The following is a 26,254-nucleotide window of genomic DNA, read 5'->3' as shown; positions in this document are numbered from 1 at the left end:
CCCACACTAAATGGAAAGTCTAGAAATCAACACCACAAACAACTAATTCTCTGTGAATAATTTCAGACACCATAGGACATTTCAAATGTATGTGCAAGAATTTTGCTGAATTAAGGTAAGTTTAAAAGAGTATTAATTTTTTTCACAATTTAGGGCTTCAGGCTGGTAATATTTTTCTTTACATTTCACTACTGCTGAATGCTGACTTATGACTGACATTTTAAACTGATTTTATATTCTGAAAGAGTTTAAAGAGACTAGAAAGTCAATCAGGCTGTATTGATGGCATTCATGTTTACTTTTTTCACTCATTTTGAAATGTTTGCCTCTAAGTAGAAGTTTGTGAATCACTGAGTTACTGAGCTTTGGGAAAAGCAGTTCCTTCTAATAGCCTGCATAACAAACCTGATCCATGGTTTCGTGCCCTGAGCACCCAGTGTCATCATGAACTCAAGTGACTTTTTACCTTTTCTTCCTCTTCCTTTTAGCTCTTATACCAGATTAAACTTGCATATATTGGTTTAAAACAATGCATTTGTAAATGTTTTATTGTAAATGACTGAGATGGGCAATTATTTTATTACCTGAATATCTTCAAGACTTGGTCTCAAGACAATATTTGGAATAGCCAGTTGAATTTCAGCTCTGAACAAAGGAACCCTGTGTGCCTCTACAAACTTTGTTGTCTGATACCTGGAGTCAATAACATGCAGTCGATGTCTTAAAGCCTCTAAAGAAATCTTCATGCCTAAATAAATGTAATATTTAAGTGACAATTTTTTTTACCACAATAAGCTTGAAGGGGGAAAAAATCTTAAAGTTTTATTTAAAAAATTAAACACATTTGAAAAAAACCAGGCTCACATCTGATCAAAGAGTCAGTATTCTTCTGACAAAGCTGTCCCACCAGGTTATAGCAGCTACAGGACAGACACTCTTGGCAACGTGTTTTCTGTTTTGTGTCAAGGTGTGCACAAGCAAAGGAATCCTGGACAGTGAAAGGGAAATTCTTTGGTAAATAATCAGATTATCCAGCAAATAAATGAAATATCAAGTATCTGACTAGGTTGTAAAAGGCTACTTTTTTACATTGTAGAGATCTTACCTCCAGAGTTCTTCCAGCATCTGCTTTCAGACTGTGCTTAAGAACATCTATAAGTTCATACACAGAGCATTCCACTTGTTGGCTCTGCCTACAAAAACAACCTTACAGTCACCCATGGGGAATCAAACATGAGGAATACCCTTTGTTATTTCCCAGGCACACATCCCCTGTCCCTCTGTATTCATGTGCAGGGAAATGCCCTTTCGAAGTTTTTCAGTTTGTTCATATTCCTTCGGCATGCAGAGATTTTAAAACATGCTGACTAACAAGAAACCCATTTGTCAGATCCTATTATATCTGATTCAACTAGACTTCACAATAATTTTTTTAAAAAAGGTTTTTTCCTGCTATAGCTAATAAAACTGGTTTATTGTGATGAGGCAGTAAGATAATCTGTGAAATCAGAATGAGTAAAATAAAAACAAAAGAAATATTAAGAAACAAGCAATTAAAATGTGGATGAGATTTAAAGTCCTATCCATCTTTATTTTTCTTGCTACTTATTAGACTGCTGTAAGAAAAAAATGTAAGAAATGCTAAATAAATGCTAAATGTCAAATGCTGTTTTACAACTGCTGTGTTCAAAATCCTTTGGAGTTTCTCCCCTGCATCCTAAGACTATCACTTTGCTCTAGACTAGTACTTTCTTACAATAGCATTTTAAAAGTAAATGCTCTATGCATACAAAAGTAGTAAGTAAATAAACCCTCCCAAAAATGGCCTTCAATCTGTGCAGTTAAAGAAACCTACTGAGACAGTTGGGAAGCAGTAGAGATAGCAAGATTTTCTATTTGCTCCAAGAAAGAAGTCACATCTATAGGTTCATCTTCTGGCAAAACTATCAGAGCAGTGTTTGACATGTCCTTCAGAATTCTTTCAATTCTGCATTCCAGGGTATCAGATGCTGCTTTGACTATATAGTCCAACTCCCTCAGGGCACTGTAAACATTCTGAATAACTAAAGAAGGATTACAAAATAAAAACAAATCAATGCAAAACACAGATCTCTTAAGTCTCACCTCCCCTTCCTCCCACCCACCCCTGCCTCCCCCCACCTTTTATAATAAAATGAAGATTTAATGGCAATGAAATATGAAACGAAGGCCTGAAACATGAGGGACTTGCTGTCCATCTTTCAATCTTTAGATTGAACCATTTCATAATAAATAGAACAATATTCTTCAAAATATCTCTTCTTTTTGGTAATAAAATTATAATGAAAATGATAAACAAAATAGAACAGAAAACAGAAAGGATACAAATGCCCAAAAATTATTTTGGTCCTTCTACATACATACACAGCAAAATGCAGTGTATGTATGTAATTACCATTGTAATTAACTTATAAATGAAATGGCTAAAATTTCCCAAGACTATGGCCTTATTCAACCATTAGGTTTCTTCTTTCACATGTATGACCTAATTTACTTTGGAAACAGATAAATATTGCTTTAACAAATGTGTTTATTAAACGAAAGGAAAAACTGACTGTTTCTGCTGTTTCTGATTAGACTGGAAAAATTCTTCCCCTTGCATACTTCCATTGAAAAATAAAAAGAAATACAGCACCTGATGTTCTTTGTCACTATTATTACCACAAAGTTTTATATATCTAAATATATATTTATACATATCGAAATATGTATACTTCTGCTGTATGTAGAAAGAAATCACTTTGATATCTAAGGCACAACAGTGTGACAGGGTCATCCAAGTGCTCATGTTTTACGTGGGAAATGTCATTTATTGCTATTAGAAAGTTAATATGGAACTTGTCTTTTTTATTGCCTAAAACAGAAAAGCAATCCAACAAATTCCTTACACTTATTTTTTTTAATATATAAATTCAGTAGCCCTAAATCTATTTTTCTGTTGTGTCTCCTGAGTTTTAGTCTAGAAGGCAACTATGGACCCCCATATTTCCAGATGGAGTTCCATTAGTCTTGAGTTCAGCACATTGCTGGCAGGTAAGAGCTATTTTGTGTACACCAAACATATGGGTAATTTGTAGGTGTCCAACAAACATTCTGGGTATGTCAGACATTGTGCATCTTCAAAAAGACATGGTGCCCACACTCAAGAAAGGAATTCCCTTCTAGGTGTAACAGCATTTCAGCTTCAGCAGCAGGAAACAGCCCAGATACCTGCATTACATCTAAACTGTTGAAAAGGGGCACTTTCCACCAGAACTAATGGTGATACAAAGGACCATAACCACCTGAATTATACCTATTCAGATACTAAACACAGTGCAGAGACTACCTATATGAATAAATAAATAAATACTATTGTAAAGACTTTCCTTATCATGTGTTACTAAAAATGCAAATTAAACACAAAAATTCATTTTAGAGCTATAAAATAAACATAAAAACCCATTTGCCATTTGGTTATTGTGCTCTGGTCAGGCAAAGGTCAAGTAAAACTGAAAGGTGACCAGTCCTGCCTTAAGCACTGGTCAGAGCCCTGTGCACCAGTGCCACAAGGCAGAGTCATAAATAAACAGCTGCACGAACCTGTGCCACATTTCACTTTCAGATTTAGACTGTACCTGTTCCTGTTTATATTGTTGCTTCTCCTTTTGAAGAAGAAAAGGGAAAGCCTAACATCAATCAACCTCAACCGAAAAACTAATTTACAAGCATGAGCTATTGTTTTCTCACAAAACTGCAACATGAAAGTCTTGGTGATGGCTTTATATATGCCCATTTCAATGACATTTTACAACAGTTAATCAATTTTGTGCTGTATTTGATAGGGTTAAGGTTTTGTCTTACTGGTTGTGTGGAAAAACTCAATGCCTAATAAAAAACGTTTTCTTGGAAAAAAATAGGTTTTGGGCAGAAATCTCCAACCTTGATTTCAGACATGTCACTTTCAGGATGTTCAGCAAAAGTTATGATTTTTTTTAATAGAAAATTATTAATAAAACTCCCATAGCTGTTCTCTTGTCACACAATCTTGTAGCAGTTGGCCTAAAATTATGCACCTAAAGTGAAGAGGTCAGTCCACTAACACATTTTTCACAGAGAAGCAAAAATAAGTGCAGGCACCTAACAGTATGAACTGCTCATCACTTCTTCTCCTATTACCTACATTTATTGATGTTCAAAGAAGTCCACGACAGCTGCATCAGGCCTGGGGTAAGGGCATCCTCAATTTGTCCTATCAGTGGCTTCATCAGTGGTTTCAGTACAACAGGGATCCTATTCAGATGTTCCCTGTAACTGATCAACAGGTTCTGGAGTCTGAAATACATGAACATGCTTATAATGTGCTTAATTCAGATATTTGAAACACACAGAATTTTGGACACATTTTCAGTTAATAAGGTTTGCAAGTTCTGATCCTGTCTTAAAAGTAAGAACCCTTCCCAGCTCTCCCTAACTCCAGCCAGGCCTCTGTCCTTACCAACAGAATCAGACCAAAGAAATAAGTACCTCCAGCAAAGTGACTGGGATCAATTGACAGAATTCTTCTCCCAAGAAAAATTATTTACAATTAAAAAAAATAGAAACAGGAAATTGAAAACATGGCATTTTTGTTTCCATCTTCTCATCTCGCAAGACATGGCATGAAATTACACTGTTTATAGGAAAAGCTACATCCAAACCACTGAGAACCCTGCATCCCAAAGAAAAAGATCCAAATTCTGAAATACGGCTTACCAGTATAGTTCCATAAAAATGGAGATGCACTAAGAAACTGCATAAACAAGAATTAGAAGCAAATATAATTCAAAGGTCAGATACATAATGGTTTCCTTACAAGAACTGATGCAAAAATAGGAATAGCTGCATTCTGCACCAGATTAAAATGACTTTAGACATCATTGTTACAAACCATATGCTGAGATTATCCATTCACAGTATACCCAGAACTGTTTCTTAAATGTTGTTAATCAAAAATCTATACCCCCTTAATATTTCTTCTTTGCTTAGGGAGTCAGCAGGAAGGATTTTTTAGAGTAGAAGGTAAGTTTGGCTTTGTTTTTTTAAATTTCTGTACTGTTTTTCCTGTTGGACAGTAAAATTTGGGGCTTTGGATTTTAGGAGGCTTGTAGCACCTCCTAAAAGGTGTTTTACCCCAACAGGGTTTGCCTTGCTCATTAAAAATTTATGGTGAGATGTCTTTAAATACTCCACAGAAAATCAATGAAAAATGTTGCACTGTCAGACTGAAATGCTGAAAATTTCAGCAACAGAAAAAGAGAGGAAAAGTTGAGCTATTTCTGAAACTCTTTAAACTTCATCCCTTTTTGTCCAATTCTGATTAAGAATTCAAGAACATTCCTCACAAAGCACTGCTTTTTTAAGACTGAACATCCCTTTTTAGAGAGTTCTGGAATTAACAGCCAGCATCCCTGAGAATGGAAGAACTCTTGCAGCAGAGATTTAGACTGTTATAAGAAATAGAAAGAAATTATTTTAAATCAACAGAAGTGAATTGAGATATTCAATATGAGAGACCAAGTTATAACTTAGGCTATGTATTCCCTTCACATATGTTTGCAGTAATCAAGTGGTAAATTCCAGCTTACTTTTCTAATAGGGAAAAATAAAATCTTGTAATGCTAAGTGTAATGCATTGGGGTGTAATTGCTATATTAGAGTGCACAGATGCACTTTAACAATAACAATAGCAGTACCTAGGAGCTCCTCTTGGAGATCAGCTGTTGAAGTAACAAAACAAAAACATGTACACATTTCCAAGCAATGAGATATGTGTGTAAATAGGAACAACAGCATGTTAATATGGAAACACAGGGGAAAGCAATTAAAATTCAATTAAACTCCATCAAAGAGAAAAATTAAAATAAATCAAAAGCAATATATGCAACAGACTCAAAGTTAGGGATTCCCATTTGCAGATGAGAAACAAATCCAAAAAGTGTTCACTCACTCCCTTTGATGTCTTTTAATCTGTTCTTCATCTGCACACAAGCCAAGGACAACATCTGGAACTTCAAAATGCATTTTTCTCAGGTATTTTGCCTCATAAAGCACTTCCAGGACCATTGGGTCTAAGTTTACAAATAATTCCTTCATGTAGCAGCAAAAAAAAGAAATAGAAAATAACATTGATTTGGTATTTACATATAGTGTGATATAACTGGATCATATACAGAGATGTCAATGATTGGAGAGGATTTTTAAAATATTTACCCATGTTTCTTCTTCAACCTCCTCTAGAAATATACAGCTTTCCCAAAGTATTAATCAACCAATATCTTACAGTGATTTCAATTTCTTGTGACTCCTTCACTGTACCCTAACCACTTGGATCTCATGACTTCCCAAGTTTAATTCTAGTTCTGCAGCTACTTTCTCTGGAAGTTAATTTGCCTTTTCATCTTAGGTTCTCCATCAGTAACAAGGGAAAAATATTGTGCAGGGTAATCTCTGCACCTTTAGGGGCACTAAATGTTTTTAAGATGCTACAAAAATTTGAAAACTATATTCTAGCTGTCCATTATGGAATCATTAGTACAAAAAATGCTACATTTTAACCATAATTTCTCTGCGCTACAGCAGAAAAAAATCTGTGAAGTAAGAATGGTAACATTTTCTGCCTCAGTAATTTTGAAAGCAAGTTAATGAATTATTGCAATATATTCAACACAGTGATATTGATTACTGCAGAAAAGACCATGACACAACAAAAAATTCCTTCCTTCACTAAAATTTTGGTTAACATAGAAAATAAACAAGGAAACAATATCTCAAGAATGTGGATAAGTCAGTAGTACAAATGTATTTGCTGGATACTGCCTCTTTTATACCCTGAATAAGTCAGAAGTCTTATGAAGAAGAAACATTATGAGATGTATCATAAATATACACAAAAAGGAAAAAATATTTCAACTCAAGTAGCTCATTTTTAACACTATTTAAGTTAAGGTTACCTCAATGCTTTCTTTTGTATCTGTAATATGATTAAAGTAGCATGTGTAATACTAAATCATGTAACAGTAATACAAAGAATAAATCATATTTACCTTGGTTTCTGGGTGCCTGACAAGTAAGGAAGCACACAGAGCATTCCTAGCCTGGTCAGCAAACCTGCACCAGGCCCTATAATAAATAAGCTCAAATTCCACAAGAACTGCAGCCATTTTATTGTAGTTCTTGATAACTTTTTTCATTTCCATTGTCTGCAATTTAGGGGGAAAAAATAGAAAAAGAACCACTTGAACAATTCAATGAGTTTAACACAGTAGAAAGGCCCTCCACTAGGCTTTTCCTCTCCACCACAGGAAAAGAGAAAAAATAGACATTTTTAAATTATGCTTTTTTAGAGACAAGATAAGACTCAGAAACATAGCAATATATTCAGGAATTCAATTATTAAGTAGTATTCAATTGCTCTAAGCAACATAACTCTTTTCCTGATTTTTTCTCCCAACCTTGATCATAGAACAAAGTCTATATTATGACATATACAAGGCACTATTGGCCCACTGAGAGAGGTATACAAATGATCCCAATGTTGGATGAGCTTGGATACAAGCTGCTAGAATAGTTAGTGTAGAAGTATACTAATAAACTGTCTGTCTGTTAATAACATCCTTGACAGCTTAGGATAAATCCTGCTCTTCTAATTTCCAACCTTCAAAAGTATGGTTTTCTTTTTAAGGAACATCATTGGATGGTCGATTTTTCTGAATAACTGCTGAGCCCACATAATCTTCCCTGTTACCTAAAACACAGAAGACATGAGGTTATCATTAACTTAAAAACAGTCAAGAAATATAGTAACTTTTCTCTCTCATTTATTTCATTCTTACTGGTGGTATATTACGTGGTATAGGTGGATTTTCTTTTTCCTTCTGATAGAGTTTTTGAATAAACTCTAAGTCTTGGCTGTACTGTTGAAGAACAATGGTATACTTCTCATTTAGATCAATATTATTTTCTCCTATTTGTTCAAGCTTCATCAGAAAACCCAGCATCTGTTCAGTCTAAAAAGGAAATGGAGCATTTACTTCAGAAGATAACAGTTCAGAAAGTTATTGTCCATAAACTATTTTATTAATTTAGAATATAGAATATGCTGTGTAAATTTGTAAGTAGATTTCTAAGAAATACAGAAAGATCCATCCAGACAATTTTGTGAATTTTATTTCTATATTTTGTCCCACACAGGACATACTTACCACTGTATAAACCAAGAAACTGTTATCACTACAGTTTGGGGTTTTTCTGACTCTCAAATCGTCAGTCCTCTTTTTCAGCAAACAGTTGTGGTAGAACAACTACACCTTTACTCACACTTCAATAACATCTCGTATCTGATCAGGGCCTGGGCCAATGAACAATACTGACATTAAGGAAACAGATGGCAGACATTATTTCATTACTCCTGCTAGTGAAACAGGAATAATTTGGACATGCAACAGGAAACACCAGGATAAAGAAAGAAAATAAACTTCAAAATACAGAGCTATAAAATTGGTACAGAAAGATGGAACACAGACTTGGTAACAAGTAAGATTGAACATTCGGTTACAGCACTTCTGCAAGCACCTTTTAGAACATTTGTTATTACAAATTGTTTGATGTCCTCCAACATCATCTCAGGCAGCCACCAGCACAGTACAGAACACTGGCAGTGATGAAGGAGCTTAGTAGGAGCTATGGGTGCTCTGCTCTTCTGAGCACCAGAAGCAGGGGTTTGCATTTGTAACTTTACTTACAGTTACGGTCTTCTCAAACCAGGAATCCACAAATTCCTGTATAGAGTCATACAATGCTGCAATTTGGTTCTTAAACTCAAGGTAATCTTTTTCAAACTAGAATAAAAGCAATAGAAAAAAAAATCATCTATAATGCTGCTTTCATTTTATTAAAAAATCCTTTCTGCGAAGCTTGTTGGGAATCTGCTTTATCCACCCAGTATGTGTACCCAGCTCTGCATTAAAAAGAACAGGAACAACACCAGCAGCAAAGGCATTTACACTCTAAGCAAAGCAAACAAAACATAAGCAGTGCTAGGTTAAATGGTTAAAGCCTCATCTTCATGAACACAAAGGAGCACAGAAGAACACAGACAGGCTGAGGAAAACTCATAACCTCATCAGAGAGAACAAAGCACAGTCACCAGCTACTCGCAGCCCTGCCACAGGAGAGTGCTCAGCTCACTGTGCAGGTGTGAAACCCACCAAAGGCAAGCAAACTGACAGGCTCTCTGGAGCACCTTGCAGACTAATGAAGGTTGTTAACAAATGTGGCAGCCCCTACAAGAAATCTAGGTCTTTATCTGTAACAATTTTTTCTTAAGAGTCCAAAATACTGAGTGCCTAACCAAAGGAGTTCAATGTAAACTTCTCTTAAAGAGTGCACCCACAAGCTTGGGAAGACAGTACATAATAGATATGGCTCCAAACACTTAGGTGTGGAGAAGTCATGCCATTTTTTAACCCAAACAAATTCCAGTGAATAGTAAATGCCCTCTTTCAGAAAGGAGCCAAGCAGCAAGTATTAGAGAAACATGCTGGAAGTATTACAGAAACACAAGCTATCAAAGTTAGAAGAAAGCCAAAAGTACCCCCGAGTTAAATGTTTAAAGGTGTGAGAAATGCATATTATGTGGCTCTGCACAGATATTTACTATATGTATTATGTTAGGTTGAAAAGTTATGCTGTATTAACTTTTGAATAGTATAGTGAATGTGGTTTTGTAATTAACATTAAGCTCTAGTAGTTAAAATAGAAGCTATGTGTGTGAGATATTCTTTTTATTAGCTAGGGAGAAGGAGAAGATAATCAGGGGGTTCTTCGCACAGAGATAACAACTACAGAAACCCCTAAATTTCCAGAGGAGAAGGATTTATGGCGTTCCTTATCTACAGAAACGAACCTCTTCAAGCCTGACTTAGACTCAGAGGCGCCTGAGGGATTAACAGAAAGTTTTTGACAAGTACCAGACAAAAAGTCTTGTTTTAAATAAAATATGCATAATCATGAGGTGACTCCTCTTAAGGGGTAAATTCTCTTTTAACGTTGTCCTTCTCCTGCTGACTTTGGTCTAGGGAGAGGAGACCCAGCCCAGGGCTGTTCTCTTTGCTATTATTGTCTCATAAATTGTCCTACTCTAAATTGTTTAACTTTTATTATTGTATTTATATTACTATTTTTTATAACCATTTTTATTTTTATTAAATTTCCAAAAACAATCCCAAAAGCGAGTGATTAGCATTTATTACAAAGGAAAGTTAATGACAGTGGCAAGCTTTAGTTCAGAAAGGCAGGAGAGCAAGTCAACACTTCTAGAACACCTATTGTAGGCCACTAACTCTGCAGAACAAGCAGGCTATAGCTCAAGAAAGGCAGATCATTTCCAGCATGTACAGGATTAAAACATGAGACTGGGGCATTTGAAAAGCCACTTTAGTTTTTTATCATTCTGTTCAGAACTGGGAGTGATATCATTCCCTTCTCGCTCTAAAATGTGCCTTTACTAACTTTGCTGTAATACTGCCATTACTATTCTTTTTAATAATACTGAGTAACACTTATAATTAGACAAACTGTATTTGGTGTGTTAACATACCTAGATTAGTTTTCACTCTGCAATTCAAAATACATGCATCTTCAAACAATCAGGCTTAGGAAAATTAGTTTGAGGAAACTAAGATTAGTTTGTAGCATTATCTATCACAACAAACCTAGTTTACAAAAAGTTAACAAAAACATTTGAAGTAAAAGAGAAATTTACCCTAACACTTTCAAATCGTATTAAAAGATATGAGAGTATTGGTATCATTGTTACTGCAAAATAATATATGAATTTTTATAGTATTCCACATTCTTTGCATAACTCCAATGAAAAGCACAGAATTAACAGAGTGATTGTCACACAAGTGCTGAATGTAAGTACCTCTTTTTTCCTATGGTCCAGAACATCATACTCTTTGGATTTTGTATCTGTAGCAATGCTCTGGTATTGAGTAGTGATCTCGTCAATGCCTTCTATTTTTATATGCTGGAGCTCTAAAAGGCTTTCCATAGTATTGCTCATATCTGAAATTTTCTCCAAACGTTTACAGAAGGTCTCAAATTTTCCAAATATGTAGTTTTCACTAACAATATAAAAAGAGGAGTTTCCATGAAAATCTCTTTGCAACAGATTTTTATTTAACCCAAATATATTCTACCAGAGCTGCAATCAAGTTTTACACCAAAAACAAAATCATACTGTAATGATTACATATCAACAACAAAAAAATTCAACTCTCTTATATACACCAGAAAAATGCTTAATCCTTACATATGTCAATTAAAAGCCTTTGCCACAAGCCATTTCACAAGAGTAACTCTTTTAAATAAGGTATTTGCAGGAGAAGAAAATGTGAATGCACAATACCAAGAAATGCCCCATGATTTAAGTGCCAATACAGGTAAAACAATACTTGGCATTGTGATAGAGAACCCAGCTCAAAGGCAACTGAATTCCCTGAGAGCGTTTTCACTTATATTCATGATTCATTTTTGTATTTGTATTCAATTAATAAATGCATAAATTCCCCTGAAGTCCCATTGGACATGTGCCAAATCAACAAGTGACTGGCAAAAACCTGGTTTATTCCTGAAGAAAAATAAAAACACACTACCCAAGGTCATCTTCTGATTATAAAAAGTACTTAATTTTAATTGCATATTTAGCTTTTCTGTTAGCCAGCAGATATAATTACATCTCATTTCTAAATTGTACTCATCAATATGATTCAATGTTTGAGTGAATTATTTACCTGATATCAACCTGCCTGTTACTTCGATTTTCCTTTAGCTCCTCCCTAATTTTCTGAAAGGATGCTTTGTACTTTTCTTTCAGGAAAATGCATTGTTGTATCCTCTTTAGCAATTCTTGCCTGAGGAAGAAAATACAGAATACAGAGAATCATCTTAAGGTCTTCAAAAGAGTAGAAATAAAAATAAAATATTTTAGTCAGATATGCAACTTTACAAAATAAGAACACAAAATTATATACCACACTCAAAAACACTCAAAAAACTATAGTTTTGAGTCAAAAGTGTTTCACTTGAACCTGTTATCTAGATTGGATATTTTTATCTTAGGGTTTGTTGTCATCAATCCAAAACTTGCATGGCATAGTCCACAAAGGATGTATAACAAGCTAATGCTATCAAATGCTTGCAGTTTGGCCATTTCTCATCTTCTGTACTGAGTATTGCTGATAGGTTTTCCTTTGTTTGTTTCTTTGTTTTGTTGGGTATTTTTCCCTAAGCAGACAAGACTAGAGAAGTATTTTTCCACACTAAAATAAGGATGAGCCTTGTTTCTTTAAGAAGATACACCGGGAAGAACTTAGTTCCTAAGGTGATAGATAGTTACATCTTCCACACAGATGTTCAGTGACTCTGAAGTACAACATGAAATACATAGATGAAGCATGGAAATGAGCCATAAACCTTTTGCCCTGAGCTGTTCCTCCACTTTGGTTTCGTCTCTCATCTTCCAAAAGATTACTGGGAATTAAAATGATAATCAAATCATATAGTCTGAAATCATTAACTGGGACAAATTTCTGCAGGGATAGCAGATTAAGTAAATGAGAAGGATGTCTGAGAAATAAATTCAGCTAGAATAAACAAACAAAAAAGTAGAAACTTTTATTTACATTAATTCTTAGAATAAACATAACCAGTACTTAATCGACTACAGGTAATTTCTAAAAAATTCCCTTTATCTACACCAAAACACAGGAGGAACCAAAATTGTTAGATTTACTCTTATGTCTCCTAGCCTGTTACCCTACCTTAGTGTCGCTTTGAATTGGCTGGAATTTAAGCAGAGACATCTTGACTGTCTACTTTGATGAAGCCTGTAATACCTTTTCCTTGTAAATACCCTTAATCTTACTCCAGTTAGACTACTCCAAGAGACTATTCCAATTATTAATTTTCTAGCTGACAACTTTAGACGTCATGTTCATCTTAAACTTCTCTCTGTCATTTCCCCTTCTTTTTTTGTATGAAAATAATTGACCTGCTCTTATAGCACGTGTTCCTCCTGTTACCTTCACTTGTCATCCTTCAGATACACTTGCTCTGTCAGTGACATCAGCATTCACTACTCAATTAATAATTTTCATACAAACACTTCTGTGCTTCCAGTAATTCTGAGTGTAGCACTTGGACAAGTAGCTGTAGAGCAGCTAACTCATCCCTTCCCTGAAATGCCCCACAATACAACTGAGTTGTGATTTTGGTCCTGCTATATATTGTTCCCTTCCTCAAACTGACTTTCATGTCCAGTAACAGCAAAATATAAATCTTGGATGGAACTTTGCCAGTCTGTCCTTGGACCTTTTTTATGAAGTATTTCAGTTCCCAGATCCAATTTCTTAAGTGTGTTCTGGTCTAAAAAAATCCATGTGGACAATATATTGAGGGTTGTATACTAGTATAGATTACACAGTTTCCAATAACAGGTTTTTTCAAAACACATAGTAAATCCATTTTTGCAGAGCTCCTAATTCTACACAGAACTTGTAGTTACCAGCTTAAAATTAACATAGGAATCAGTGACTAGTAAGTCAACAAAGTGCTACTTAAATTTACTATTAATAATCTTGATGATTAATCTGTAATTTTACTTCTAATGTCAACAACAGAAGATGAAATTATTAATATTCTATCACCTGTCCAGGTCCCAGATTTTTGAAACACCTTCACATAGATAGGTCTTGCATGTGTTAATCATTTGATTGGTGATTTTGAGAAACAGGGATGTCATGTGCTCTGATGTGTTGTAGTATGGTGATGTACAGTAGATCATACAGACTAGGTTCATTAAAGTGGGAATGTGTTCCATCACTGTTTCCTGTAACAGCAAAAAAATGGGAAAGACAGAAACCTGAATTTCCTGAAATTTAGCACAATGAAAACTGTGACAGCTCTGGGAATATGTTTATCAGAGGACAAACATCTTTTTGTGTTTGTCATTACGAAATGGACCACCCAATTCACTTGCAGGGACCTATCACACCTTGACCAAGACAAAAAGCATGGGAAAAGGGCAATGAATAAATGAATAAATGAATAGGTCTTTCACAGATTGGGATTTTCCACAGGAGAACCAGATGCTCTACTCTGCATGGCCATGGCCTCCAGCATAAGGAGGTGCTGTAATTAGTGTAAGGTGCTCTGCTTTGCAGAGGAACATACTGCCAGAGAAAAAAAGGTCATACATTGCTGGAAAAGAGTTGGATTTCTGCAGGAAGGACAACAATAAATTTGGCCTTTGCTCCTTTTGCCTAGATCTGTACAGAAGAGAAATCCAGAAGAGGGAGGCAAGGCAACAATAACCTCACTTTTACTGGACACTGGACTATAGAGTTTTCTGTCCCACAGAAATATTTCAGAGAAATGTATGCAAGCCAGATACACTGAGAACCCAGAACAAGAGATTGGTCCAGAAAAGAAAAACAAAACTATGGTATCTAAAAGTCAAGTCCAATATGGCAGAACAGAAGAGAAGTACAGTGTAAAATAGCAGAACGGATTCAAAAGAGACCAAGCTTTGAAAATATTATTTAGAAAAATTGTTACCAGCTGGATTATAGGTAAATGTTCTGAACTATGCAAGCTTAGATAATTTTGTCTAGTGTGTGTATAGTTAAAATTCATGTTCTCACTTTAAAAAATGGACTCTGAGACCCACATGACTATGAAAATAAGTTTTATCAACCAGGATGATAGTGCCACCAACAAGAGAAACAGCTGTAACCTCTAAAATAAGTGGAAGCTGACCAATTTCAGCTTGATCCAAGTTTTAAGATAATTTTGTAACTTTTGCATTAAAACAATCACAAATAATTCCTAACTAAAGCACGCAGACAGAAGAGCTGCCATATGTGAGACCCAAGCTCACAAAGACAATTCAGCTCATTACTGGGTTAAGAAAAACACAATCTGATGCTTAGTTTTTTCATACCTTTCAATTATCTTCTGGAATGATAACTACTTAAAAAAAAAAGGTATTATTATCTCTGGTTAATTCAAAATCAGTGAGCTCAATTCACTAATGTCTAAGGAGTTAAGCTGTCCACTAAAAAGTAAGTAAAAGAGTTAACTATTAAAAGAAAAAATAGGGTTTTTACAGGAACAAATGCCCTTCCTTTCTTTTCTGAATCTCACATTAAGTGCCTTTATAGTACTTACAGGTGAAGCATTGGCAAGTGGACCAAAAAATTTATCCAATGTATATAAATATCTCACATTGTCTTTAGCTTCATTTGCAGCAATTGTTATACTACCATCCTGAAGGGATGAGAAAAAAACCGAATAAAATTATTACTGTGAAAATTTTCTGAACTGGTTCTTTCTTTTTACAGCACACAAGGCTACAATTAAATCTTGCAAACACTTTCCACAAAAGTGCTTTCACATATGCTATTTATTTTTCACATAAGAAATAACTGCTTTTACATACAAAAATTGATCTTCCAAGGTCAGCAACATTTTGGATGTGGTTTAAAGAAACTCCTTACTTAGCCCTCCAAAGCTTTTTCCTCCTCATGGATCCAGCTTAGATTTTAGAATGTTTTCAGCACAGGACCCATTCTACAGAACTTAGACCAGATCCCTGAAATGTTACCAGGGTGCTTCCCAACACTGTTTACTAAACACTTGTTATGCCACTAGCAGTTCACTCTCAACAATTCTAAAAGCATTATGATGGACTTTCAGACTTCTACAGTTGGCCTGCACAGAGTTCAGCTTGTCAGAGACAGAAAAATGTTGTATTACTGCACTGCTTTACTTTCACACAACCTTTCCACCTATACTATTAATAAAAGACATACTAGCAAAGCACTGACTTATTTTCAAGTTATCTATTTAATTTCAGAATCATTGATGTTATGTGTTCCAACAAATGGATAATAAACCACAGTGTAAAACCAGCATAAACACTCAAAGATATTTTTATTTTTAGCATTGTGTTCGGTTCTATCTATACTACAAATACAGTACTGTAATAATATAACATTCCAATTAGAAAGTAGTAATTACCAGTTCCTTCCACTGTTTTAATGTCTTTGATCTTGCCGCCTGAAGAATGCTTATAATTTTCTTTACTCTTGAACTCTTGATCTCATCTAAAAGGCTTTGAAGAAGGAAACATATTTAATATCTCTCTCTAGAATAAAAGTTTACACTTATTTTTAAAAAATCCCCTTTTTAAAAGACTTGGTGAGAAATAATGCAGGGATTTTCACCTGTTAAATGATGACATTCTTGACTTCCAGTGTTCCAGCTCTGCAGATGGACCAACATCATCAGCTTCTCTTCTAATTTGTTCACTCTCCACTAAAATTTGTCTAATCTGTTTGGTCCAAATCATGACCACTTCTTCAAGTTTCTCAGTGAGCTCTGTGTTAGTGCCTTCAAAACCATAGAATTGGACAGTTTTATAAGCACCAAGAAATAAAAACAGAAATTTAAACTACAGAAGGGAAGTGTTCTTGAGACTACAGAAACTCTATATTTGAATCACTGACCAGCAGGAAAAGATCAAGACTGTAACAACAAGATGCATATAATACTTGTGTCTACCTACTTTGTTACTACTGCATATCCTTTACAATGGAAACAGATAGAAATACAGTGAATTAATAGGAAATGGTAGAAAGCTATTGTTGAGAGAGACATGGCTACTCTTTTTCTTACAAAAACATATATGTAAATAAATATTTTTTTAGAAATATAGGTGTTTTTATTCACAGAGTCAGACAACATTGGATAGGATTTTCCCAGTATCAAAGAAAGTGAATAGTACACACTAGTATATGGTTCCATTCAGCAACTACTTGGCCAGTAAACTAGGAAGGATTCAGACAACAGCTTGCATGATATATCAAGCAACCACCTAATTCTTTAAGATCTAGGAACTAAAATATGGGCAAATGATTGATGGTCTTAAAATTAAACAATCACAAACCTGGCAAGAGTAAGTAGAAAAATGTATACAGCTCAGGGAAGATGAATTAATTCTTCAAAGTAATTTTTTACCAATGACATAACATTTACTTTATAAACAGCATCATTGTGTTTGCTTTGGTGTAGAAATTACTCACCTGCAGTTATGTAGTCAGATGGGTTCTGTAAGTTTCTGACATAAATATCAATATCCACTTTCGTGAGCTGAATTTTATCTTCTATATTCTGTCTAGATGATGACAAAGTACTCACAAATTTATCCACTGCATACAGAAACTCTTGTATCTGGCTATTCTTCAAGCCTTCTTTCACAGCTCCCCAGTCCTGATTATTTTATGATTTATGCAAAAACCAAAAAAGTGAAGGTTACGCTTCCTTTTGGTTTTTGACCACAAAAGGTATTTTTCATTAGAAAAGTATTTCTTATTCATGGCAGTATATGAAGATTTATCAACATGCCCTTTAAAATAGATTAATCAGTGCTTTAAAGTGTGCATTGATTGGACTATTCTGTTAGATGAGAAGAGACAAACAAGCAAGAGGCTCTAAGAAATAAGTCTTTGACTTCAGTCTGACTTGACTCTGAAGTCAGCTGTCACTGATTTCACACTGGATTGTATTTTGTTTAGTTTTATTTTTCTCCTTCTGAACAAATAAGACAGACTCTAATCTCTCTTTCTGCTCCTGGGGAGAGAAAAATGACAGTGTACGGTAACAGCCCACAACACCATCATTCTCCACAGACATTGAGCTTCTTTGTATTTGCCACCTCTGAATGTGTGCTCCCAGAGGCAACTGAACAAACTGTGATGCTTTACAAGTGACACAGAATAAGGACAACTCAAAGAAGCTGGATATTCTGGATATAGCACTTTTCTTGCTGTCCATGCTCCAGAATTAAGTCATGGACTGATCCCTTGTGTTGCCAAAAGAGACTTCTTTCAATCCAGGTTTAATCCAGTTTTCATAAAGTCATCAGCTTTACCTTGGTATGGTTGCTGTGTTATATTCTCCTTTGTCATAACAATTAAACCTGGCACTAATGCTCGAAAATAAACAGTAGCTACATGAATTTCAAAGATTTGTACACATACAAATTGCATGACTCTTATAAAGGCCTATACTAGACTTTTCCCTTCTTATATCCTCTGTTCTAGGTCCAACAGATGCACAGACAGAACTGCAGCAGCAGCATGTACTTCCACATGTTCTTGAGAAAAAAAAGATGGATTGTTTGATTACCTGTTGGGATTTAAGTGCTGGTATCATGATCTGGGACAAGAAGAATTCCAGGCCCTGAAGAATATTTCCATTAGTACAATCAAACATGCCAAAATTCACCTCCTTTGGGAAGAAACAAAAATTAGCACAATGCATGTTGACTTCTGCAGCATTACACTATTTCAGTGAAATATTTAGATACATGGCAGAAACATTCATAGTCCTTAACATGAGTATCTGTGAAAGCCAGAAAAGGCTGTTACAGTACCTTTTTGAAGCACAAACTAGGAGAGGCTGGAAAACCTTATGTTAGTTTCAAGAATTATCTTTATTTTAAAAGCCTAAAAGATACAGCTTAAGTACAGCGTTTCAAGAATTCAGGCTCATTGCTTAAAATAAAATCTTCTGGTTTAGGTCTTTATTCCCTATTGTCATCAAAATGTATATTTTAACGACTAATTATTAATGATCTTTATTAATTAAAAGTTTGGGGTTTAATAATACTGCAGTAGCTAATTTATAAATGATTAAAATTTTACTTTATCACAAATACTTACTCTTATGAAAAAGAACTTCTGTTAATTATACAACTAGACATTTGCATTCCCATTTTTTTTTACTCCAGTGGCATGAATAAAGATCTGAGAAAATATACTTGTGAACACTGCATGATTTTGCTCTGACCTGAGAGACATTTGATGCACTTATAACTTCATCTGATGTTCTTAGGAAAAATGCACAAGTTCCTGTAAAGTCCTGGAAATAGGACCAAATGCACACAGTTAAAAAGAATACATGTCTACAGTAAAAGTCATTTACTTAAAAATTTACCTACCCTAAAAACGCGCTGAAAACAAAACTGTAAAAATCAATTACTCAAAAAGATAGTGAAACTATTTGCAGGATTTTTGAAAATCTGTCCTTCTCAAATCAAATACTGTTTTTTCCCAGTCTGACACAAGAAAGTCAAAAATGCCCTTTTGGACAGACTGGTCCAGTGTTGCACATCTACTAAGAAAATGCACTTCAGGGAGAGTTTGTGAGCTAAGCTATTTCCTGTTATTGTTCTTGAATGATGCTTATTTTATCTATTTATCCATTAAACCTACTAAAAAAACCTAACATGAACTCAACTGCAACAAACTTGAAAAGCCATTCCAGTTGGCATAATTGGCAGAGGAATGAACCTCACTTTTCCCCTGAAAGCAAGAAAGAATTCTTCTGCTACATCCTTTCTGGCATTACAGTGCTAACATAAACTCTTTGGGGCTGACAAGAAACAACAATAACAACAAACATGAAAACCAAAGCATCACCAGGCCTTATTCAAAGACCATTGTATATGAAGAGCCAATTTCCCCCAAAAGAGGTGGAAAAAACCAAAATTAATCAAAAATCTTAATGACAACTCTGAATATGCTGTTGACTAATGCTTAGATATTACAGGGAAGAGTTTATTATAAGAATTTGAATGGAAGAAAGGATTTATTAAAGGTACTTTATGAGTAATATGCAGTATTATTATATGAAAGAGTGTAGAAAACCACTGAAGAACTGCACTTTTAAACTAGAAGTGCACAAGCCCTGGAAAATACTTAACATGCAGTCATTAAAAAAAATGTTAGGATCTGCAATTTTTTAACAAGGATTTATTTGCCCTGAAATCAGTACTTCTTACTGACAAAGGCCAACCTCAGATCAAGAAATGGGAGACACTGCATTATGAGAACAGAGACTAAGTACTTAAATATCTGTTGAAAAATTACAAAAAATTTTATAACACTGTAGAACCATTATGTCTTTTCAATATTTTACTTTTTAAATGTCATCTAATGAATTTTTTCAACCATACCTCAGTGGAACCCGTGGTAATAAATAACTTCTTCTGAGGCAAACTGTTTGTTGACCCATCTGACCTCAATGATGCATTTGACTTTTGCTAGCAATTAAATTATAAATAAGAGGTTAATAAAATAAAAACTATATCATACAAATACTTCATCTATATGAATATGTGAATTATAACGAAGTCCGTTCTGATTTGTTTGTAATTCCCAGATATAAATCATGAGGTTTGCATTCTTTGAATAATAAGCTTTTCCTGAATCCCAGTAAACAGTTTCACTCCCCTGTTCTCACTGGGAAAAAAAACCAAAATAAACCCACACCAAACAAACAAACAAAAAACCCCCACATACACAAAAAAGAAACAAACAAGAAGAGGGAAAAGTCTCAGAAAAGATAACGAAATTAAATCTGAAGTGAAGCCTAGTGAAACCTCCTCTATGAAAACAAACCGAATGTCTCCCAGAAAGAATCTTGGTCTGCAAAGTCATAATGTAACTGTGAATGGGACTCACAAGCAATACCATCAGCTAGATCCTGTCAACAATGCAAAGAAATTTAGCTTTCTGCCCATTTCTTTAACCAGACATCACAGAAAACTTTCTCTCTGGGAAGCCTTTCTGCCACTGGCCCCTCTCCACTGAGATGTATCTTTAATCTCTTCTCTTTGAAGCAACAAAAAAGCTTAAATCTAATAAAGACCTGCTTCCCCCTAATTATGGGTCATGTATTTTCGAAAATAATTTGTTGAAACTTGGAAGAATGTGACAGAAAATAATGTGGGAGAAGCTTGCAGGTATATTTCTCTTTAAAGTTGAGGAGAGCCCTCTTCCTAGAAAGTCAAGTGCTCAGCTCCTCCTAGACTAAACATGTGATGTGTGATACACAGGGCTGTCTCCTCCCTTCCACCCCAAATGAGCATCTGCTGACCCCTACACGTGGTTTCAAGTAACCATCATGCAGCTCTGCTGGTGAAAAAGAGAGATAAAGAGATGAGAAGCAGCAAAGAAAGGATCTTTAATAAATCTTGGTAAGGACATGCCTCCTAGTCAGGACAATAGTCTGCCCTGCTCAGTATTTTGTCTCCCAAGAACAACAGGGCAAGCACATCTAATATTGCCCTTGAGTAAACTCCAGTTGCCAATGTGCTTTAAATCAAATTGTTGACAGAACAGTCAAATCAATGAGATCTCTTCATTCATCAGAATGTGGCGGAAGATGCTAGAGATGGCATTCATATTTTCCATCAGAAAGATTTTTATGCTATGCTGCTTCTGGAACAGAACCCTCATAAATTAATTTTTTCATGGTTATAAGGGTCAAAATAAAATTAAATGCAGCAATGAAACGTTTCATTTAGCTCAGGCTGGGCATTTATTTCTGATGTGTCAGTTAAGGAAAACAATGTCGAAATTTTTTGTTTCATCTTAATTTAAATCAGAGAACAAGACGTTTATCCCAGAAATGTGCATGCCTAGTCCCAGTGAAACGAAAAACTGATCAAATTGTTTTGACAGCAGAGCTCATTCTGTGCTTTACAAAGTCTCTAAGCAATTCCAGAAACACTCAAAAGTTCTTTTAATTTATATAGGTTATAATTATTCTGCAATCCGTTCTGCATTTAACTGAGGATCAATAATTATCAATCAGTTTTTCTTCTCAACGAGCCCAAAATACCACCACAGGGTGAGTTAATTCTCCCTACCATGGCTCCTCACAGGCATATTTTGAAAGCACTGATGAAGGACTTCTGCAGTTCTGGAAGCCCACAACAGTTGGGTTAGACAATGTCAAGGTCACTTGGCACCTTCTGATATCACACACTCAGTGGGAACTGAACAAAATATTTCTCCCTTTATGCAGAGGCTTCTCCTTCTCAAATCTTAAAGGGAGAAAAATACAACTTGGCCACCACAATTGCCTCATTTCTAGTCACAGTTTTCCAAGCTTATTTTCTGCAGAATGGGACAGACAAATTACACCACCTTAATTTAGAACAAAATTGCATCATTTTCCACTCTCTTGAATGAGTGCTTTGTCCATAGCGGAGTTGGTGCAGTACAAACCAAAAGAAAATAAATTGGTTCTTACACAGACAGCTCCCCCATTCCAATAATACTTATGCTAGCTAATGTAGTATTTTAAACTCGGAATACCATGAACACTTGGTCTCAATTATCTCTATCACTTTTGAAATCTGAATTTTTATTCTACTTGGCCATTTTTAAGTTTCCTTTTGTGAAAACAAGAACAGTATCAAACTATGCCACAAGGCATCCTCCAATTTTCATGTAAGCCAAGATGGAAGTATTTATACAGTGAGGTACAAGTTCTTTTCATACTGGCACAAATAGCAAAAAAAAAAAAAAAAAAAAAAAAAAAAAAAAAAAATCCATTAAGGTCTTTTGAATTTTGCAACAGTCGTGTGATTTATTTTTTTTTTTTAAATGCAAGTTTGCTTTTGCAGAAACAATAACAGAAACATACCTGCAATACATCTTGGTAAAAGAAGAGCAACTTTTTAAGTCCAGTAGGGGCAAAGAATTGTTCTACTAGTTGAAACTAAAAAAATAAATATATATACAATTGTAGTTAAACATGAGATAGTTTCAAAACACTGAAAATTTTGGAAATATTTGTTGTAATAACAATTTAATTAATATTTACCTTGTCATCAGAAATAATAATCTCCTCCACTTGCTGCTCACTCAAGTCTATCCCATCTGCTAATCTTGATATCAAATACCTGTGTCTTCCATCTAGCTGAGCTCTTCTCTCCTCTTTGGTTACTTTGGCTTGCTTGGCTAGTTCTTTTCTGCTTTCACTGGAAAGTACTATGCTTTTCTTAACAGTGGACTACAAAATAGAAGTTTGTTACAGAGAAATTATTTTTCCTCACGTAAGGTTTGTATTTTATATCATTGATCTTTAAGCTTTAAGTTTTCATAAACTACTTCAAGCGGGAACATGAAAAAATTACATGTGAGGAATCCGCTGGGAAAAGAACAGTAATAATTAACTTGCTAGGCCAGAATTATTTCTCAGTACAAAGCTGCTATGAAAACTACATATCTGAAACCCCAGGATCTCAGAACCAAATGTGGATCCATGCTAAATTCACAATACAAATTTAGCACTACAACAGCTCGAATTCAAATCTCAGCTTTGTGAATCCAGGTTCCAAACTTCTTTATATCCATACTCCAGATTTGGGAACGATCTCTATATTGCCATATATAGTGTCAAGTTATTACCCCAAAGGAAATAAACCAAATCACTATAAAATCAGTTACCACAAGAATAAGTATACAACTGATGATTAATATACAGATCATATCAAGGTAGAAGCACAATTATAAAGAGGGAGATTTATGTAAGAAAAGGATTTTTCAAAATCTTCCTATCAGAGTGAACAAGACTGAAAATAGATATGGTGAGTAACATTTTTAAGTCAACAGAAAATGTTCATAAGCTATATGGAAAACTAAAGATTTGGGTAAATAAGTAACCACACTGATCATTTCCCTCTACACACAGCTCCCACTGACATGAGTATCTGGGGTTTGGAAATGTCTGAAGTGTCTCTGCACCTTACAAATTTTACTCAAAAGAAAATAAAGATAAATTGTGTCACTTCCCAGTAGTCTACACTAATTGGAATTGTAATTAATCAATCCTACTCTTGGATTAAAAAACAAAAAAGCTGACCAACTTCCATCTTTGCTTCCTACCATTTGGTCTTACCCCAGACACTGAATGGATGTTTTCCATGCACTCTTGTCTCTACCTGCACCTCTCAGAGACCAGTAGACAGTGACAATGTCTGAATACCTGCAGTTGTTGGTCTGTACCCTTCTGATATCTCCAAAGGCAATTGGGATTCACCACGCAGTTCCCAGCTCATCTATGTCAGTCTTTTATCATCTCTGCTTTCCATGTCAACATCTGGATCTCTTTTTTTGCATATGCCTTCCCTGATGCAGTATGACCTTATTCAAGTATTCTTAAACAACATTCATTTTCATCATGGCAAAGAAAGGGCATTAACCAGTGGGTGTTAAAAAAAAATACATCAAAGAACCTAAAATCCCAGCAACACACACTGTGAGCACAGAAAGTCTGTGACACTTTACTGTAGACACTTTTGAGGGTTCACTGTTCCCTTTTCCTTGCAATTAACAGAGACTGAAGGAACGCAGCATGCTTCAGTAATAGACAAGCTTTTGTCAGCGAAGACTTAAGAAACATCTGTATAGAAGAACATTTAGTGGACAAAAGATGGTTGAGTCACCACCTGTTTTAGAACAAAAACACTTGCCGGAAGAACAGTAGTCAAAGATGATCCTGTGACAGCAGATCCTAGCTCGGTGCTCTTTGTCTTCAGGTTCTCTCCATGTCTATATTTGCTTTCCGTCTCTAGTTAAAAGAAATTACAAGATCTAATTATTTAAGTAAATACACTTATTTATGTATTTACAAGACCTGCAGTGTTTTGTCTTCATATTTGCTAGCTAACCTCTTCTCACAGTGGGGAAAATGAGACCATCTTATTTCTCAAAAAATTATATTTACCTCTCATCATTGGCAGCAAATAGGATCGCCAGTGGAGCATGTAGTAATGCTTATGAGCAGTTCACCAAACCTCCATGAATTACTGTTTAATCTATTTTATACAAATAATAAGATTGTGACTAAAACTAGAATTCTAATAGCACTGATTTCCATATAAATTTTCTATCAAATTGTATCTCTTTTCACCTGATTAATATGTATTATCCACAGAATCACAGAGTGGTTGAGATTGAAAGGGATACTGCTGAAGTAGGGTTACTTAGAGCCTGTTGCCCAGGACTGTTCCCACATGGCTTTTGAATATCTCCAAGGATGGAGACTCCATAACCTCCCTGGGCAATCTGTGCCAGTGCTCAGTCACCTTCACAGTGTTTCCTGATGTTCAGAGAGAACCCCCTGTGTTTCAGTTTGCACCATTGCCTCTGGTCCCACCACTGGACATCATGGAGAAGAGCTTGACTCCCTCTTCTTTACACCCTCCCTTCAGACACTGACATGCATAGAGAAGATCCCACTCAGACCCAGCTCTTACCCTTTCCTCATAGGAGAGGTGCTCTACTGCCTTCATCATTTTCATGGCCCTCCACTGGACTCTTTCCAGTATATTCAGGTCTTTCTTGTACCGGGAAGCCTCAAACTGGACACCCTACTCCAGGTGAGGCCTACCAGTGCTGAATGGAGTGGATGGATCACCCTCCTTAACCTGCTGGCAATACTTCTTATCCACCCCACGATATCATCAGCCACCTTTGCCACAAGATCCATTCTTGGCTCATTTTCAACTTGCTGTCCACCGGGACTCTCAGGTTCTTTCCTGCTAATCTGTTTTCCAGCTGTTTAGCCCTTAGCTAGTATTGCTGCATGGATTTGTTCATCCCCAGGTGCAGGAATTTTTTCCAGCCTCTCAAGGTTCCTCTGGATGGCAGCAAAACCCTCCGGTGTATTGGCCAACCCTCCCTTTTATGTGTTATCAGCAACCTTGCTGCTGGTACCCTCTGCCTCATCATCCAGATCATTAATGAAGATGCTGAATAGGACTGGACCCCGTACTGACCCCCAGAGTACACTGCTACCTTCTGGGCTCCAGCCAGACTTTGTGCTGCTGATCACCACCCTCTGAACTTGTCTGTTTTCAATCCATCTCACTTTCTGCTCAGACAGCCCACACTTCAGTAGCTTCTCTATGAGGATCTTACAGGAGCATAGGGGAAATTTGAACTGTAACTGCTCATCAGTGGTTCTTTGTAACCCAAGAACATTCTGGCCTAGAGAGCAAAAAGGTCCAACTACAGAAGGGGTAAAGCTGGTTGAAAGCAGGAATACTGGGAGCAGAACAATCCCTTGTACGGGAGTATAGTTTCCCTTCATGATAAGAAACAGCCACAGCTTTATCTTGTAGCCATCCTGGAATGCCTGGCTCAGAATCTAGCTTTGGGCAGCAGAGCTGGTGCTGGGGGATAGACCAACAGCTGGGCTGAGGTTCTGCATGCTGATGCTCACAGGACTGGTGATGGTGCAAGTGTATGTAAGGAATTGCTTCAAGAGG

General features: G+C 35.7%; 1 protein-coding gene across 5 annotated transcripts in view; it reads right to left on the bottom strand.

The window, feature by feature from the left end:
- The window catches only part of LOC134551067 (dynein axonemal heavy chain 5-like), a 152,061-nt gene that overhangs the window by 123,436 nt on the left and 2,371 nt on the right, over positions 1 to 26,254 (bottom strand). For 4 of the 5 annotated variants that reach the window (XM_063398183.1, XM_063398171.1, XM_063398174.1 and 1 more), the window contains exons 3-25: positions 24,455 to 24,552; positions 22,804 to 22,992; positions 22,624 to 22,698; positions 20,144 to 20,230; positions 18,976 to 19,047; positions 18,313 to 18,414; positions 17,208 to 17,394; positions 16,350 to 16,515; positions 16,144 to 16,237; positions 15,292 to 15,390; positions 13,770 to 13,951; positions 11,856 to 11,975; positions 10,985 to 11,186; positions 8,802 to 8,897; positions 7,893 to 8,066; positions 7,715 to 7,804; positions 7,104 to 7,259; positions 6,008 to 6,147; positions 4,202 to 4,353; positions 1,856 to 2,063; positions 1,106 to 1,193; positions 865 to 988; positions 585 to 748 (exon numbers count right to left, since the gene is read on the bottom strand). In XM_063398183.1, the coding sequence (XP_063254253.1) occupies positions 585 to 748; positions 865 to 988; positions 1,106 to 1,193; positions 1,856 to 2,063; positions 4,202 to 4,353; positions 6,008 to 6,147; positions 7,104 to 7,259; positions 7,715 to 7,804; positions 7,893 to 8,066; positions 8,802 to 8,897; positions 10,985 to 11,186; positions 11,856 to 11,975; positions 13,770 to 13,951; positions 15,292 to 15,390; positions 16,144 to 16,237; positions 16,350 to 16,515; positions 17,208 to 17,394; positions 18,313 to 18,414; positions 18,976 to 19,047; positions 20,144 to 20,230; positions 22,624 to 22,698; positions 22,804 to 22,992; positions 24,455 to 24,552 (3,065 nt within the window). Of the gene's footprint in view, positions 1 to 584; positions 749 to 864; positions 989 to 1,105; positions 1,194 to 1,855; positions 2,064 to 4,201; positions 4,354 to 6,007; positions 6,148 to 7,103; positions 7,260 to 7,714; positions 7,805 to 7,892; positions 8,067 to 8,801; positions 8,898 to 10,984; positions 11,187 to 11,855; positions 11,976 to 13,769; positions 13,952 to 15,291; positions 15,391 to 16,143; positions 16,238 to 16,349; positions 16,516 to 17,207; positions 17,395 to 18,312; positions 18,415 to 18,975; positions 19,048 to 20,143; positions 20,231 to 22,623; positions 22,699 to 22,803; positions 22,993 to 24,454; positions 24,553 to 26,254 lie in introns of those variants that run through there. The other variant, XM_063398203.1, reaches the window with a different exon arrangement.

The sequence above is a fragment of the Prinia subflava genome, chromosome 1 (genome assembly GCF_021018805.1).
Source record: "Prinia subflava isolate CZ2003 ecotype Zambia chromosome 1, Cam_Psub_1.2, whole genome shotgun sequence".
NCBI classification, from domain to species: domain Eukaryota; kingdom Metazoa; phylum Chordata; class Aves; order Passeriformes; family Cisticolidae; genus Prinia; species Prinia subflava.
Note: the sequence above shows the minus strand (reverse complement) of the source record. Positions and strands in the feature narration are given on the sequence as shown.